Consider the following 18,360-nt stretch of genomic DNA (forward strand, 5'->3'; position numbering starts at 1 on the left):
ACTTTTCCTCGGATTGGCGGTAGAGTACCGCCAGTTAGTGGAGGACTTTGGACAACTCTTTGGCACAGTTTTCCCTGCCCCCTTCGCGGATGCAGTGACAGCTGTAGGAGTCCCAAAGGTACAAGTGGCCATGAAAGACACAAAAGTGTATCCCAAAGTTCCTGGAGATCGAGATAGGAGGTCACTCCTTTAGGCACCAGGTCATTGTGACTGGGCAACCAGTGCAATGCCTGCGCTGCCATGACTTTGGGCATCAGGCAGTAGATTGTATGCGCTTTGGAGCCAAGGCAGCTCCACCGACAGGCCCACAGCAGCTAGACGCCAACAGCTTCACACGAGTCCAGAGACGACAGAGAGGGCGACAGCAGGGGGCCCATCCAGCTTCTCAGACACAGCCCCGACAGTAGGGAGCAAGAGGGTGAGCGACGCCCCCTAGGCAGCGCACTCCGTAGCCCCTCCCCCCCCTTGCCTACCCACAACCCGGCAAAACCGCAGTCCCTCACGGCCACCACCTGCGCCACAGACTGCAGTGCTTTGGGGTTTCGAAGTGCTGTTGTGGGCAGCGCTTACACTCTCCATCCTACTGCATCTAGGCTAGCCAACTCCCAACTGCCCAACCTCCATGTGCCAAAAGCCAAAGGAAATACGACATCCACCTCGGCCTCTAGCTGTCCCATAGGCGGCACCAAAAAGTTCGACAGAAGGCATCCATGATGTTGTGCTCCACCCAGTATCTGCTACGCGAAGGCACCCAATCCATGTCCTCCTGCGTCAAGACATGTCTACCAATCCCCGTTGTGTACTCCAAGAACCTCAGTAGCTTCTTTGCGACCGCAATGGCTGGCCATAGCCACTCTCCAGGGTCCCATTCCACCTCATCAAGTGGCCTGCTCTCCCATATCCAGAGGTGCCACTCTTGGAACTCCTCCCATAGCACGTAAGGGTCCAGACCCCAGGCCTTCCCCTAGAGACCAACCACACAAATCCTCCTTCAAGGAAGGACAACGATCTCCTCATCCTACTGCCCTCTATCAAGGACCAAACGCCCCTCATCATGCACAGTGAAGAAAATCCCGTAGGGGGCGCTGCCCACTCTACCTCTCACCTGTGTAGCAGGACACCTACCACCGGTGAGAATCTAGCGGCCCATACCTCACCAGGCTCCAACGGCTCTCAGATTGAGGGGTCAAGCCACTCCTGAAGGGATCTTTGAGTTAATCTCCCTCCACCTCACCTCAGCTCCTCGCTAACAACCTGATGCCGGCTGCAACACCTCCTGATCCACCAACCTATACACCTCCTGCCACGTCCTAATAGTATGGGCAGGGCCAACCTCCCATCCAGCCCACTCGATGTGGGGATGCTCGCCAATCTGTATCCCATCCCGATCTCTGACCTGGGGGTTCCAGACCAGCGGATGGCTGTCTATCTTCTCCTGGCATCTTGGGGGCCTTTGTACTAGGGCCTTGCGAACGCCTTGCCACACACGAAGTAGGTTGCGGAGGAAGGAAGATCTGGGTGGCGTGATTTGGGAAGTCGTGGAGATCCATCTCAAGGATGGCCTCCAACCATCACCAACCCTCGGTATGTACTCCTGGAGACCCTCCTGCAAAAGGACCTTCCAGGTCTACCCTCTTGGTGTGAGACCACGCACCACTAGCTTGCCCAAAAGGGCCAGGCTTTGAAACTTTGTGTCAATGATCCCAAGCCTTCCCTCAGAGCGATACCAGATGATGGTCGCCCACGCCACCTTGGCCCGGGAATCCCTGGAACCGTCTAAGCCAGCCTAAAGAAAATTCCGCACTAGGCGGCAAAGCTGAACCACACAAGATGAGGAGAAGCACCAACAAGAGGCTATGTACCAAGTCGTCACTAGGAGGACCTGGTTGACCACCAGGGCTCGGCTCGTTAAAGAAAGGTGGACAGTGCTCTAGTAGATCAACTTCCGTCTAATAGAGTCGAGAACTAGAAGAAACTGTTGTGCAGGAGTGATGTCGAGTCCAACCTAGAACCCTAGATATTGGACCGTCTGTCCCCTGCACACCCATCTGAAACCCAAGTGGACGCCCCACTCCATGCTAGAGTCTTGAGTTTGACTGACTTTCGCTAGTTGATTTTCGCTCCAACTGCAGTGCAAAACACCTCCAGAGCTAGTCTCACTCTCTCCAACATCAACTCATCATTCTCTACATATAGGGTGGTATCATCTACGTACTCTGAATCTAGCGGCTCCGTCTTCTCCCTCACCGAAAGTCGAAAAGGCCATGAAGCCCAATCACACGTGAGCGAAGGAAGTAGGACATCGCCTCCGCAAAGAGTAAGAACAGATACGGGGCAAGAGAACAGCCCTCCCACAGGATAGATCTCTCCAACCGAAACTCCTCCCCCCTCCTGCCACCTACGAGAAACCTGTTAGTGGCCAATCTGTAGAGTGCAAAAACCCCACAGATCCATGCCTAGGGGAAGTCCAACCTCGTCATAGTGCCCTCTAAGAAGTCCCAGTCAACCCTATCATAGGCCTTCTCAAAATCTAAGAGGAGTACAGTCAATCCCTGACCACTATGCTGAGCCCACTCGATCACCTCGAAGAAAGTGAACACATTGTCTAGGATGCTCCTATCCTGGACAAAACCTGTCTGCGTGTCATGAATGATGTCTAGAAGCACGGGGCGGAGTCGACTACTGATCATCTTGGCCAGTGTCTTATAGGCCACTGACAACAAGGTGATCCGTCTCCACTGGGACAGCTCCAACCGGTCTCCCCCTTTGGGGGGAGACTGACAAGACCTGCCGATAGACTCCCTGGCATTCGTCCTGAGCTGAAAATCTCCTGAAAGGCCAGAAGTAGGGGTCCTTCACAACCTCCCAGCAGGTAGTGAAGAAGGCCTTAGAAAAACCATCCTCACCCGGGTATTTCTACCCATCCTATGCATGGAAGGCCTCGGCTAATTCCTTCTCTGTGAAGGAGTCTAGGAGGAAGCATCCCATCTCCTCTGTGACGAGGGACAGAATGCAATCCCAAACCTGCTGTCTACCACGTTGTACTCTAGCTGAGACTGCCTCCTGCTGAAAAAGCTATCTGTAGTAATCCATGGCAATCTCCATCACCTCATCTGGGCTAGAGCGAATCCTCCTATACTGATCATGCAGGCTACAAATCTAATCTCCTCAAGTGCGGGGCTGATGCACCTGAAAAAAATCCCTGCACATCGTGTCCCCCTTCCACACCCAAAAGGTTGTTGAGGTACGAAAGGAAAACTCCTAGCGCCTGTCCTCAAGACCAACGAGGGCTGCCCATGGACGCTTCAGCCCGTGGACGTACCTCCTACGTGTGGAGAGTGGGATCCCCTGGTGACTCCTGGAGTAGTCTCTGAGTGGCTGCTAGGTCTTGCCAGAGTGCTCTCTCCTCCTCCCAGCTCTGCTACCTGGCCTGTAGGGCTGCCTCCTGGCAGATCCTGTTCACCTCAGCTAAGACCTCTGCAACCTTCTTTGCGATCCAGTCCCTCTTATCCCACTCCCTAGTCCATAGCTACTCAATCTCCCTCCTTACCTCCTCCCTCCCGTAGATCGAGTCAAAAATCCGATAGGATCGTGTGCCAAGGGCTAAAACGAGAGCATCAAGTGTGAGGAGAACCGGGCAATGATTAGACACGGTGGTGCCAGCTAATTGCCCTACCTGGCCTCCTCGAGACCACCCCTACTCTCCCACATAGAACCGTTCCAACAAAGCTCCGTCAAGCCGCCTACATCCCACAAGAGAAGTCCAGTGACCTCTCCCTCCTGTGAAAAGCTGGGTCCCGCCAAGCATCATGTACTCCTACTACGAGGAGGAAGACTTCCCATGCCTCCTGCTCCTCCACTACCATACCCTGGCAATCTCTGCTTCTACCCTGCTAGTCCTCTAAGGCTTCCAAGTTGTTGAAGTCTCCTCCAACAATCCAAGAGTCCACCTTTGGAAGTCCTGGCCATCTCCATCCAAAACCTGATGCATGCCCTAACCTTCGTAGGAGCATAGGCATTGAGGACTCCAAGGTATGAGTCCCCTAAGTCCAATCCGATCCATAAGACCCTCCCTGCAGCAGCGACGGAGGTCTTCCTATCTAACTTTGGGAGATATGGGCTCTATGTATAAGACCTTTGCAAAGGTGTTGGCAAACCATGTCTATAAACACTTGCCTAGCCTTGTTCATCCGCATCAATATGAGTTTATTAGGGGTAGAAACATTCTTCATAATATCCTAAATGCATAGATGGCCATAGACTATGTGTAACACACACAGCAAGAGGTTGTCCTGGTACATCTAGACTTGGAAAAGGCCTTTGACTTCTTGGAATGGTTTTTTGTTGTTGCAGATCTCATGCAAGTCGTGGGTTTTGGGCCTTGCATGTCTAGGTTGATCTACACCATCAGCATGGGTGTCAATTCTAATGTTATGCTAAATGGTGGAATCATTGAGCCTTTTTCCCTTGCACGCTCGATCTGACAAGGCTATCCTCTCAGCCCACTCTTTTTTGCACTTACTACTCACCCTATTCTTTCCATCCTATCACATCTTGTGGATACATGGCAGCTAATTGGTCTATCTCCACCTTTGCGCCGACATCTTGTTGGTCAAGTACTGGTTGATGATACGTTTATGCATCTGAAAGCGAATGCTTCTAATATCAAACAACCTTGGATGTATGGGAATTATTTGGTCATGCGTCAAGGCTCTAAATCGATGCTACCAAATCGTCCCTTAATGCTTGCACGGGCCCCAATTTACCAAATTTACGATGGTAGGGTGTGCTTGTTCAGCGGGGAAGCATGGATGTACAGGAATTATTTGGGCATGTGTCAGGGCTCTCAATGAATGCTAACAAATCTTCCCTTATTGCTTGCACAAGCTCCAATTTTCCAAATTTAGGGTGGTAGGGTATGCTTGTTCAACAAGGAAACATTGTAAGGCAATTTGTTATCCCTTTGGGGTTGACGTACAACTGAAGCTTTTGCTGAAATGGATATCACAGAAATTGGAAGCCAAGTTTATTTGTTGGAAATCTCAAGCTTGGCCATTCCGTGTACACCTTAGCGTAGACCACATTATTATGCTCCCCATGCTCAACTATTTCTTGCCATTGCTGCCTTGGACAAATGTTGCCTTGAAGAATCTCACCCAGCACTTCCGTTTCATGCTAAAGAAGAAAGATTCTGTGCAAGTCGGATATCCTAGAGTCATGTTGGCACAAAGAAATCCACAAGAGGTGTGGTTGCTTTGGATGTGGGGACCCATATGGCAACCCTTTGTTTGTCCCATTTCAGGCGTTGCGTATTGGCTAACAACCCTAGACTCTTGTTACCCGTGCTTTTCTTGAGGACCTTTGGCATGGTAATAAAAAGATATAGGGTTCGTGGTGGCATGTGCTTAATGTTGAGGTTTACTTTTTTGTCTACCTTGGTTCTTCTTAATCATTTGGTATGCTCATGGAAAATGGTACTTTCCAAGGCCCAATGGCATTTAGCAGAGGACAAATAGGTGACTAATTCATTGCGGATGGAAATCCTAGCGGCGTCTCCTCTTCTTTCTTGGGAAGGGAAAGCAAACCTATGGACAAACCTAAGTTTTCAATCACATGGCACATCTTGGATTGACCTCAATGGCTAATGCCACGCTCTTGCCTAGAGACACTTTGATGTCCTTTCACACTATCAAATCAGTCTGTCGGTACCTCATGGCTACGGTGATGTTTAAAATAGAGTCTCCAATCTTTTGCAAGACCAGAAACCCTTTCTTGCCTTGGAATCTAATTGCCCTTGGTAAGATTGAGATCTTGTAGGGCATTTGACCCTTCAATCTTCTTCAATTAATCTAATTTACCATTTCATGATCAAAGACTGCACATGGTTGACCACCAGAGCCAATGCACTTTGGGGATTGCACAAATCTAAAGCTTGGTGGAAATTGACAATAATGGAGGGATGGATCAATCAGATGCCATTCAAATGCAAGGTATCCATTTGAAGAATGTTTGTGAGAGGCCTCCCCCTTGCATCAGCACTTCATCATAGAGGTATCTCTCAAGGATGTCAGTGTAGAGGTGTACAAGAGGTCCATGATGAGGCAGACAAGGTAATGATGAGAGTAAGCTACCATGGAACTTCCAAAGGAAATTGTTGTGAATATGGTGGATCCAAGTCGACCACTCTATGATGAGCTAAAAGGGAGTATGTTGACATAATGCAAGGGTTTTGACATTGAAGGGATGCTTGCTTATGTAAGTTTTCATCCATCCCAAGGGCCCTATTTCACATAAACACAATACAAATGCCTAGGAGATGCACAAGGTAATGCATGGTATCATGCAAAATGCAATGTTGTCACATTGGAGTAGTGCCTTAGTAGAGCAATGCCTTAGGATAGAATTGTTCACTTGCCCAAGCACACAAATATGATCATCAAGATCCAAGCAAAGAATACTATAAACACATAGAACATGAAGATAGTTACCAGCATCTCATATGCACCAAGAGAATAAGCCACCCTCTCTCACCATCAGATGGTGGAAGAAAAAGCTATGGGGCCCTCTCCTGCCATCATGCTGAAATTGAAGGGGAGGGTGGACTGAAACAAATCAATTGTCAAAGATGCTAGAGCATCAACAATCAATTGACTAGCTTCATTAAAATGTCAACATGGTTCTTGGATGAAGGCACAAACTCAAGGCAATGTTGCCTTGCTCCACCTAATCTTTAGTAAATTGGTGGTGGACTCCAACATGCTCCATCTTGTTGTTCAAAAATTGGGTTTCCAACAAGTGCAATGGCACTCTTGCTGTCACAATATAGCATTGTAGGGGAATCACATGGGAACTATACCTCCACCAATAAATTCCTCAAGTACATGGCTTTGGTGGTACCATCAAACAAAGCACACTCTTGAGCCCTAATTGAAGCTACAACTATAATCTCTTGTTTTTCGCTTGACCAAGATATAGGAGGCAAGACCAAGGAGAAGGTGTAACCACCGTGGGAATGCTAAGTATTCAAGTCTTTGGCCCTATTGGAATTGTTGTAGCCATCTAAGGTAAATTCATGAATAAAAGACAAAACATAAGCATAAGTAGCATCAATACATGTTAACACACGCACATAATTCCAACAAAATTTCTTTGGTGAATTTATATATTGGCAAAGAATAGAGACTGGATATGAGAGATCGGGGCAGGTATAAATGAGCCATAATATTTTCCTAACTACTTGGTAGTAGTTATGCTTGTCGAAGGAAGGAGCATCCGATTCCTTAGTTAGCTTCATGATAGTGGATGTAATAGCCATTGGCCATGCACCGTGCGGGAAAAGTTGATGCACCAATTGAAGAGCATACTTTTTCATGACACAAAAATACCCTCAAAAAGCTGCACAACCTCCATGCCCAAGGAGTATGAGAGAAGACTAAGGTCAACATCATCTCCAAAGGGAGGCTAAGATGTGCTTTAATGTATCCAATCGTAGATGTGTTTGATCTCATGATCAAAATATCATCAATGTACACAAGCACACAACTAATCCCTACTAAAGTGGATCGTATATGAATAAGTTTGGATTATAAGGGGAAGAATGGAAACCACGATTTTTAAGAAAAATTCTATTCTATGGAGCCAAGATCTTGGAACTTACTTTAGCCCAGAAAGGGCTTTCGGCAAACAAAAAACCTTCTCTTGATTGCTCGGAATCAAGAAACCTAGTGGCTAAGCCACATAGACTCTCTCATCCAAATAGCCATTCATTTATACTATCCATCTCATCAAACATCACATCCCTCCTAACCAAAATGTTGTTTGCAAAAGGATCATACAAACCATGTATTTTGGCTTTGGAAGAATAGCCCATAAATTTCAGTAGCTCTACTTGAGGCATGAGGTTTCCTCTCTTGTCATTTGGTGGTCTATATATATGCACAACATCCAAATACACAAAGGTTCTAAACTCAAGGTCAAGTGCCATGAAATGTCTCAAAGAGGGTCTATAGACAACTATAACCAAGCACAAAGTTCAAAGGTATATCAAAGTAATGACCAATTCTAATCATAGGCACTTAGAAATCTCATTTGCATAGCTTGGAGTGTGGCATACTCATTAGTGTCCAATTCCTATACTCAACCACTCTCTTTTGAGAAGGCGAGTTGGTCAAGGTGAAGTCAACGTTGAATGACATGCTGTTGTAGAAACCTAGGGAACTTGTGGTAGACAAAACTCATCATGGTTGTCACTCCTTGTTGTCCTTATATGGATACATACATAATTTGTTACTAACCGCACACAAGTGGTGAAGCAAGTGAAAGCTACAAATTTCTCTTCAAAAAAGTACACACACTCATCTTGACATAACCATCCACAATCTAAAAAATTTCGTGATCGCTTAATGGATGATGTAGATGATTTCCCACTCAACTCAAGATGAATCAACCCAAATGTTCCCTCGGCTCAATGAGTCGAATGAGTTCTAATCCCTCAACAAGGTCCTACAAATCCTACAAGTCCAAAACATGCCGTGTAAGATTTGGTACCAAGTGGTGAAATTCAGCCTGTTGACACAAGTCTTGTCACTACAAGCATTCTTAGCCATTGTAGAAGAATGGAAGGATGCATGTGGTATCAAATGTGCACGTTGCAAAGAACTAGTACTTCATATGGCACAAAGGTGCTTGATATGGTGACTCATGGTAGTTGACCTATAGTAGGTGGTAAAGCTTGATAAAAGGTAGATACCCTCTAGGCATAGGCATGCGCATGAATTGCATGGCCATTTGAGTGATGTTTCGGGATTTATATGCATGGAATGGATATCCTTGTATGGAGGCCCCCAAGGGTGCTTCATTTGAAGAATGAATCTTCTGCCATCATTGTACCTCCACCACTCAGTTAAGAGATAGGTACGGATAAGTACCACCTGTTGTGATAAATTGTGGAATCGGTGAGTGTGTGTACATGGTGCAAGAATGGAAGGATGCATGTGGTATCGAATGTGCAGGTTGCAAACAACTAGTACTTCATATGGCACAAAGGTGCTTGATATGGTGACTCATGTAGTTGACTTATAGTAGGTGGTAAAGCTTGATAAAAGGTAGATACCCACTAGGCATAGGCATGCGCATGAATTGCATGGCCATTTGAATGATGTTTTGGGATTTATATGCATGGAATGGATATCCTTGTATGGAGGCCCCCAAGGGTGCTTCATTTGAAGAATGAATCTTCTGCCATCATTGTACCTCCACCACTCAGTTAAGAGACAGGTAAGGATAAGTACCACCTGTTGTGATAAATTGTGGAATCGGTGAGTGTGTGTACACAGTGCAAGGAACTTGTGTAATGGGTGGGATTTGTGAATGATTAGATGCACCAAACATAAAATCTCTAGAGTTAGCAAGTGAACAAGAGAGATTGCTTGATCTGCTTCATCTAGATCCACCTCTATTGACATTCACATACTAGTATGGGTCAAGTGTATTATGAATACTTGTATCCATGGCCTGCACATCAGATGGAGATAACAAAGAGGAACTAGTAGAATGTAAAATATGTGTAGCTTGCACCAACTCTTGTGAGACTGGATAGATTGGATATGCCATTGTTCTTATGTCAGCATATACTCTTTGGGCTGCAAGTTCTAGGGCCTCAATAACTTTAAGCTCAAACCGTGGTGCATCCTTGTCCATGTTGTAGATACAATCATTCAGATGATATGCCAAATGAATAGGACTGTGATGAGATAGATCACAAGCATAAGGGATTAACCCTTGTCTAACTCTCTCATGTCTTTGCCTCAAAATCTTTGCATATTCATCTTCGATGAGAAGACACAGGAACCTTGAAGGGATCACCTTCCATTTGAGAGATATTGTGTTTGAGAAGTAGATTGAGGGTACCATTCTCTCAAAACTTCCAACAATGTTTCAAGAAACAGCATTTCAGACCTGCCAAGACGGGCCAACTGTTTCTAGCTGTTTGCATTTCCTAGAAACGGCATTTTGGGCAAAGTAAAGCCCCCTGTTTAGTTGTGTTTTTTTGTCGTCTACTCATTTCACATGTTCCCTGCATGTTTTAGACTGTTGCACCTGATTGAATTGCTATACACCTGCCCCAACTGCTGCACATCAGTCCATGGTTGCCTTGGCAATGCTGAAAGCTCTCTTCTCAAAAAGTAAGCTTCAGTTGTGAACATTCAGTATGTTTTCCTATAGATTTCAGACCTGAATTTTTGCAATTTTCAGCCAAGATATATGAAATTTTTATCTTGCCAGTCGTGTGCACAGTATTTCAGACTTATGTGTCATTTGTTTGTAAACATTCCATATGTTTTCCTACAGATCTCAGACCTGAATTTCTGCAATTTCAGCCAAGCTATAAAAAAAATTAGTCTTGCCAGTCATGTGCACACTATTTCAGCCTTATGTATCATTTGTTTGATATTTGGGCTACTTGCAGCCAACAAAGTACCATGGCCCACTTTCCTAATTGGTGACATGTTACTCTTATAAAGTCATATGACAAATTACAACAATCCCCCGATCACACATGGCAGATGTGATTTTGAGACATCATATGATCATTGCTTTAGTCTTAACTCTTTAGATTGCCTTCTTTCAATGTATCTACTATGATCTATCGCTGCTTGCATTAACAAATCCCATGAACTTGACTTTTAAGTTTTGAGTCATGATTCTTGGATGATGAATGGTATGATATTAAACTTTAAGATTACTTAATACAAGAATTTTGCAAGTTGCAACCTACACAACTGATAATTATAAGAAATTGCACAATGTGAATCATGGATCGTGTTGAAAGTTAAGATTGTTTAGTGACTCTAGTCTCTAGTATACTTAGAAAATGTGTGTATACATTAATATATTTATATGCATAAACACACACATTATTATTTATATTATAATTTTTTGGTATATTCCAAAACATCATTTCCACAAATTTCAAATGGCTAAAACTCAAAAACTCCGTTTCTTCCAGTTTCTGAAACTACTATTTTTAGAATGCATGGAAACTCCATGTCTCCATATAGTGATAAAATGGGTGGCCTCAAACCTCCATGTCTCGAGGACCAAGGATGCCATGATCTGAAAGTGGTGTCAAAGACACCATGACCGGCTGTGAGAGTGTGGTGTGCTCATGATGGATTCTGAAACACAGCAGCAGCAGTCAACCAGCACTGATGATGTCATGGACAATAGTGGAGGGAGCGAAATGAGTACTCAGCAAGATGTTATAGGAGACTCCAAAAAGTAAAAGTGCAGGCATGCTGAGTGAAGATGACAGCTTGACAGGCAGTAGGTGAGGCCAAGATGATGATAACAGCAGGCAGCCTCCAAACAGGTAATACTGCAGACTATGGAAGCAGAAAGCTCGGTCCACAGCAGTCATTATGATGTGGCAGCAGCTGGTAAAGATGGCAGATGGCTGGGCAATAACTTCCAATGGCTGGCAAAGGAGGGTCAAGTGGCAACAGAAAGGGTAGACCTTCGAAAGGCCAGGCAACAGAGTGCAGGCAGACTGGGCAGAAGCTAGAATGGCTGCTCCAGCTCGTGTGGACCTCCAAAATCCAAAGAGGTTCCTCCAGGATCACTGCACCTCCAAGTGGGCATGGATGACAGATCAGCATGTTGCTGGTTGCAGTAATGAAGGACAACATGCGCTGCCCACAATATGCTCTTTTATAGAGGATGTTTGGGCATTTGTCCCACTTTTCAAAAGTAGAGCCTTTTATTTTTGGTAAAGCTGGTAAATTCTACCCAATTTGCAGATTCTTTAAAACAAATGAATTTACAAGAACATTCGCAGGTGCAGCTTCAAGGCTTGATCAACTGAAGAGAGAACCTAAACTGTTGTTTATCACACAAAAGTGATATCAGCTAGATAATTAAGAAGCTGCGAAGCATCTTCCCTTTCTCTAAGAACAAAGTGATGCTGCAGAAGCTGCTTATTGATAAGATAAATGTAAAAACCTGAAAATAACCTTCCCCTTCTCTAGAGACAATGCTGAAGAATCTCATTCTCTAGCAGTCCTTTATTGGTCCTTCACATTAGTAGATTACATTTAGGAATAGATGAGTGTAAAACCTGCAAAGCACCCTCCCCTTGTCTAAACACAACAAGGTTATGTTGAAGAAGCTCATTCTCCATAGGTCCCTTGATTGGTTCTTTCAAAATTCGCAGGTCAGTGGCAGCAACTTTTCCACCCCAAAGCTTGTAGCTATTGCAAGCCTAAAAGGTTTTCAAAGGTTGTTGAATAAGCAAGCATGTTAATTCATATCAAGCTAAGGAAGTAAACTTAACATACATCAGTATCATATCAAATCATCTCAAGTAGATCAGATATGGGATTGAAAGGAACTTGTTCACACATTTGTTATAGTACTTCACTGTTTTTTATATTACTGTCTAGTGCCAGACAACTTTGCCACCCACCTTCAAATTGGCAGCAATGTGACTGGCAGGGTGAGCCTGCAAAATATTTTGAAAACAAGCTTATCACTCCTTTATGACTTGAATGGAAACCTTGTTCCATTCTAAGAAATCATCAAAAAAGAAGGAATATTGAAGCCTTTTTTTGGGGTTAAACATGCACAACAAAAGATCATTCCTATGTTCCAAATTTCTTTACATAGAGAGGACTATTCAGAGCCTGTGTTACCACTTATATATCTACTGGTATCACTCTCTATATGTTATGATACCTTGCAACAATACAAGTGCTAAGACCTTACAGATGGGAAGCCCCACTTGGGCTAAGAGCCCATAACAAATTACATCCAAAGTGCAATTTTGCATAACCTACTGAGGCAGTGGCTTAAGCAAAATACTTCACATCAAAGAATACGAGTGTTTAGTGATGTGCTTACAGCTCAAATCCAATACTAAATGTACCATTGACCTTTAACATGCTAAGCATAACATTTAGAAGGCACACATTACAATAACATCCCATTCCTCACTCTTATACATGGAGGACAGCACATGCATGTGCTGCAAAAATTGTTACAGAAAGTGAATGGTTTAGTAATTCCAACACAATGCAAGTTCCCCACAGCTATAATAAAAATCCAAACAATTGAGAAATAGATGTGCTACAAAAATTGTTGCAGAAAGTGAATGGTTTAGTAATTCCAACGCAATGCAAGTTCCCCACAGCTATAATAAAAATCCAAATAATTGAGAAATAGATGTGTGGCCACTACATCCACAAACTAAGAACTTGAAGGATAACCCTGGCATGCAGGTTGACCCAATATAGTGGAAGGTTTACCACCCTCATGCAACCAGAAAATAACATCCTACATCTTATATCTAAAGCCAATGGTGAACTTGAGCAATATAAATCCCAGTTTACAAAATCAAAATGCTTTCTCCACATTCAGGTGCATAATCAACACATATTGGCTTCTTTGTCATTCATTCCTTATGCTAACGTAGCCATTTTAAGGTTCTTAATAATGTCCTTGACACAAAACTGCCCTGAGTTGAATGCAAGCCACTGTCAAGAAAGCTCTTGATTCCATTCACCAACTCTTTGATCACCAGATTATAAATTATTAGATATCTGCTTTTTGAAGAGCAGTTGGAAGAATCCCTCTCTCAAAGACTGCTAGCACTTGTCATACCTACCGAGCTTCATTAACCATCTCAAGTAGAGTAAATCGAAGCAGATCCCAAAAAGCATGAAATTTTCATTTTCAGAACATCGTATCCTGGTAATTTAGATCTCAATGACTGCAGCACACTCTTCAATTCAACCACTATGAAGGACACTTCAAAAGCAAAGTAAGACTCAGTGGGGTCTAATATAAATGGAATGAGAGGTGTTGAGGTTAGGGGGGCAGAGGTTAGGAGAGAGATGTAAAGAAGTAAAAGCGCTATGTTACATATCATAGCACCAAGATGATCCAATTCATGTTAGGTTTCTATCAATTTTCCATCTACTTTCTTAACTCGTCTAGTGCATTGATGATGTCTAGAAGTATGCATGTTCTTGAAGAGTTCCTTGATGAATACCCTTTATTAAAGATTGGTTTTTAGTTTTGTACATTTCCATTTTTGCAACTTTTGTTGAGAAGTGCTAAGAAGAGTGTAAATTACTTGAGCTAAAACTTCATAATGTTAGCTTCTAAATGTCAGAGCTTGACATATTTGTTTCTCCTCTTGAACTTTTGCCTATTCTTCCCCAAACTATCAGCGGCCAAAACATACACTTTACCATTTACTAGCAGTAAACCTCATAAGGATGAAAACTCACAAACAGTCACATCCAGAGTAAAAAGTAAAACACAAATATTGGCCCTCCAAAGATTCAAGATGTTGTTGAATGGAATCACCAAACCATCATAAAATAAGCAGATTATTATCTCTTCTACTCAACAAGTATCAGAACAGTGTATGGAGGCCATCTTTGAATTGAGCTTTCTTTATACAACATCCATTTTAGGAGGATAAGAAAGATGTTTTGTATGCTTTTCACCAAGCACATCAAAGAGGGACAAAATTTTAACCTCGAAATTTGTAGATACCACTCTATACTTTGAAATTCACCTAGATACCTGAACATATACATGCCACATGAGATGCAAGTAGAGCCATCAAAGCTCAAGTTCTCTTCTCACCATCTAGAGATCGTGACAAGGAGAACAGTCTGCATTCCTACAGCTGAGAGAATTTGTGGACCATGCCAGGAGGAGATGGAGAGTGAGGAGCACAAAAGCATGCGCAAAGCCTATAGCACAGTTTTTTTTTTCCTGTAAAATGTGGCTGATTATATTACTCAAAAAAACTGATTACAACGGAGTACTCATGCTCAACAGACCAAGCTGGAGCTGATGAAAGTCACAGATACATCATATATACAAACCACTCAAGGCGGTTTGGGGGCAATGGGGGCAAGAAGCCATGGAGGGGGGGTGTATCGCCATCTGGGGCTGCCTGCCTGCATCACAAAGAACAGGTCCTGGCCGCCCCAAGTGCGCATGAAATGACATCGGAGCTCTTGACGAGCCCTAGACTCACCCTGCACCTGATCCCATCGGCCTCGAAGGGAGTGGATGATGGAGATCCAAAGCTCTACTAAGGCCACCTGTACTGAAAGTCTCTCTCCGCCGAAAGCCACCTAACACCGCGCCTTCCAGATATGCCAACCAGTAAGACTCCCTATGATTTCCCATACCTCAGAGTGGTCTCCTGTGGGCTCCAATACCTAACGGATGGGTAGAGCCTCTAAACCCACCACTGCACACGACCTTGCCTCGATAATGAATATCGTATCCTGCATCCCGGCCTCATACAGAATGTGACGGCCCTCGCTGGACCGCCTGCCACCAGAAAGCTCCCCAAGAGATACATCCAAGGCTGCGTGCTATGCGGCGAAGGATGCAACATACTCCTCTCCACACAAGCTGTGCTGCCTCACACGACCAAAGGCAGTGCTCTGGGGTTTCCATAGACTATTGTGTGCAGCTCTTACAAACTCCCTCCTTCTGCATCTAGGCAAGCCAGCTTCCCACCACCAAGCCTCCATGTGCCACCTTCCATAAAAAATACGATACTCTCCTCGGCCTCCAGCTATCCCATAGGCGGCGCCAAAAGGTCCGTCGGAACGGCTTTGTGATGTTGTGCTCTGCCCAGTGCCTGCTACATGACGGCACCCAATCCATATCCTCCTGCATCAATACATGTCTGCGAATCCTGGCGGTGTACTCCAGGAACCTCGGTGGCTTCTTGGCGACCATAGTGGCTGGCCAAAGCCACTCTCCTGGATCCCACTCCAACTCATCAAGTGGCCTCCCTTCCCAGATCGAAAGGCACCACTCCCTGAGCTCCTGCCAAAAGACCAAAGGGTCTAGCTGCCATGTCTTACCCTGAAGGCCAATCACCCGGATCCTCTTCCATGAAAGGACAGCTATCCCCTTGTCCTACTACCCTCTGTCAAGAGCTAGACGCCCCCCCTCCTGCACTGTGAAAAAGGTCCCAGGTGGAGCACCACCCACTCTTCCTACCACCTGTAGGGAAATGCCTACTAGTGAAAACCTAGTGGCCCATACCTCCCCGGGCTCTAACGGCTCTCGTATCGGGGGAGCAAGGTACCGGAAGGTCTATCCTCTGCTCACCCATCTAAATCCCAGGTGGATGCCCCACTCCGTGCTAGAGTCCGGATCTGTAAGGAAACCAACCGACTTTCGCCAGTTGATTTTTCCTCCCGCTGCAGCCGCTGCAGAACAGAACACCTCAAGAGCTAGCCTCACTCTCTCCAACATCAACTCGTCATCCTCTATGTACAGCGCTATATCATCTGCATACTCTGAGTCTAACAACTCGGTCTCCTCTCTTACTGGAAGTTGAATGCCACGTAATCCGCTCACACGTGACCTGAGAGAGTGAGACATCGCCTCTGCAAAGAGAAGGAACGTGTACAAGGCCAGGGGGCAGCCCTATCAGTCCGATCTCTCCAGCCAAAACTCCTCCCCTCGCCTCCCTCCTATAATGACCTTGCTCGTGGCCAATCTGTAAAGTGCGGAGACCCCGCAAATTCAAGCCTGGGGGAAACCCAACCTCACCATGGTGCCCTCTAGGAAATCCTAGTCCACCCTATCATACGCTTTCTCAAAATCAAATGGTACAGCCAATCTCTGCCCACTGTGCTGGGCCCACTCTGTCGCCTCAAAGAAGGTGAATACATTGTCCAGGATGCTCCTATCCTGGACAAAGCCTGTCTGTGTGTCATGGATGATGTTTGGAAGCATGGGGCGTAGTCGCCTACCAATCATCTTTGCCAGCACCTTATAATAGGCCACTGACAATAAGGTGATCGGTCTCCACTGGAAAAGCTCCAACCGGTCTCCCCCTTTGGGGAGAAGACTGATAAGGCTTGCCGAAAGACTCCCTGGCATCTGTCCTGAAGTGAAAATCTCCTGAAAGGCCATCAGTAGGGGGTCCTTCACCACTTCCCAGAAGGTAGTGAAGAAAGCCTTAGAGAGGCCATCCTATCCCAGGCATTTCTACCCGTCCTGTGTATGGAAAGCCTCCTCTAGTTTCTTCTCTGTGAATGGGGCTATCAGAAAGCATCCCATCTCCTCTGTGATGAGGGACGAGATGTTATCCCAGACCTACCCCTCTAGCTGAGACTGTCTCCTGCTGGAAGAGGCGACTGTAGTAGTCGGTGGCAATCTCCATCACCTCGTCTGGGCTAGAACGGGTCCTCCCATATTGATCTCAGAAGCTGCATATCTGGTCTCCTGAGATGCGAGGCTGGTGTACCTGGAAAAACTCCCTACACATGGTGTCCCCCTTCCGGGCCCAGAAAGCTGCTGAGGTGTAGAAAGAGAACTCAGATCGCCTGTCCTCTAGGCCAGCAATGGCTGCTCGCGCATGCACCTCCTGTGCATGGAGAGTGGGATCCCCTGGTGCCTCCTATAATAATCTCTGTGTGGCTGCAAGGTCCCGCCGGAGTGCTCTCTCCTCCTGCCAGCCCTACTGCCAAGCCTATATGGCTGCCTCTTGGCAGATTCTGCTCGAGTCAGCTAGGACCTCTACAACCTCCTCTGCAAACTGGTCCCTCCTACCCTGCTCTCTGGTTCAGATCTGCTCTATCTATCTCGTCACCTCCTCCCTCCTATAGATTGAGTCAGGGATCCGACAAGATCGTGTATCTAGGGAAGATGTTGGGGGATCTAGTGTCAGGAGAAACGGGCAATGATCAGACAACGTGGTGCCCACCAACTGCCCAATCTGGCCTCCCCGAGAGCCTCTCCACTCTCCCACATAAAACCTATCCAACCGCTCCAACAGGACTTCACCTAGCCGCTTGTATCCCCAAGAGAAGTCCAGCAACCTCTCCCTCCTGTGGAAGGCAGGGTCTCTCCAAGCATCGCGTGCTCCTACTTCCAGTAGAAAGACCTCCCATGCCTCTTGCTCCTCCTCGGCCATGCCCTAGTAGTTTCTCCCTCTGCCCTGCTGGTCCTCCAAAGCTTCTAGGTTGTTGAAGTCTCCTCGAGCAATCTAGAAGTCCACCTCTGGGAGTCCTTCCACGATCTCCACCCAGAACCTGCTACGTGCCCTAACCTGCATAGGGGCATAGATATTAAGGACTCCAAGGCACGAGTCCCCAATATCCAATCTGATCCATAGCACCCTCCCTGCCACTATCGTCCCCTAGACTTGTACACAAGCGGTAAGACTCAGACCAATAGAAGTGCATACGCCTCCACTCCTACCATGGGCACTTATGGTGTGCTCCAAATAAGTGTGCGAGCTGCCTGGGAGTACCTTCCCTATCGGCTAGGCCTGGGTGGGGGTGAGCTTGTGCTCTTGTAGAAGTAAGA

General features: G+C 45.7%; 1 protein-coding gene across 7 annotated transcripts in view; it reads right to left on the reverse strand.

The window, feature by feature from the left end:
• LOC148025090 (uncharacterized) overlaps nt 1-18,360 on the reverse strand; it is a 157,142-nt gene that overhangs the window by 75,956 nt on the left and 62,826 nt on the right. For 6 of the 7 annotated variants that reach the window (XR_015693400.1, XM_087694793.1, XM_087694790.1 and 3 more), the window contains exons 5-6: nt 12,464-12,499; nt 12,116-12,259 (exon numbers count right to left, since the gene is read on the reverse strand). Coding sequence is in view for 6 of the 7 variants with exons in the window: in XM_087694793.1 (XP_087550919.1) it covers nt 12,116-12,259; nt 12,464-12,499 (180 nt within the window). In the remaining variant the exon portion in view is untranslated. The remainder of the gene's footprint in view (nt 1-12,115; nt 12,260-12,463; nt 12,500-18,360) is intronic. The other variant, XM_087694791.1, reaches the window with a different exon arrangement.

The sequence above is a fragment of the Lygodium microphyllum genome, chromosome 15, assembly GCF_053477565.2.
Source record: "Lygodium microphyllum isolate KBCC chromosome 15, Lygodium_microphyllum_v1.1.10, whole genome shotgun sequence".
In the NCBI taxonomy this organism is placed as follows: domain Eukaryota; kingdom Viridiplantae; phylum Streptophyta; class Polypodiopsida; order Schizaeales; family Lygodiaceae; genus Lygodium; species Lygodium microphyllum.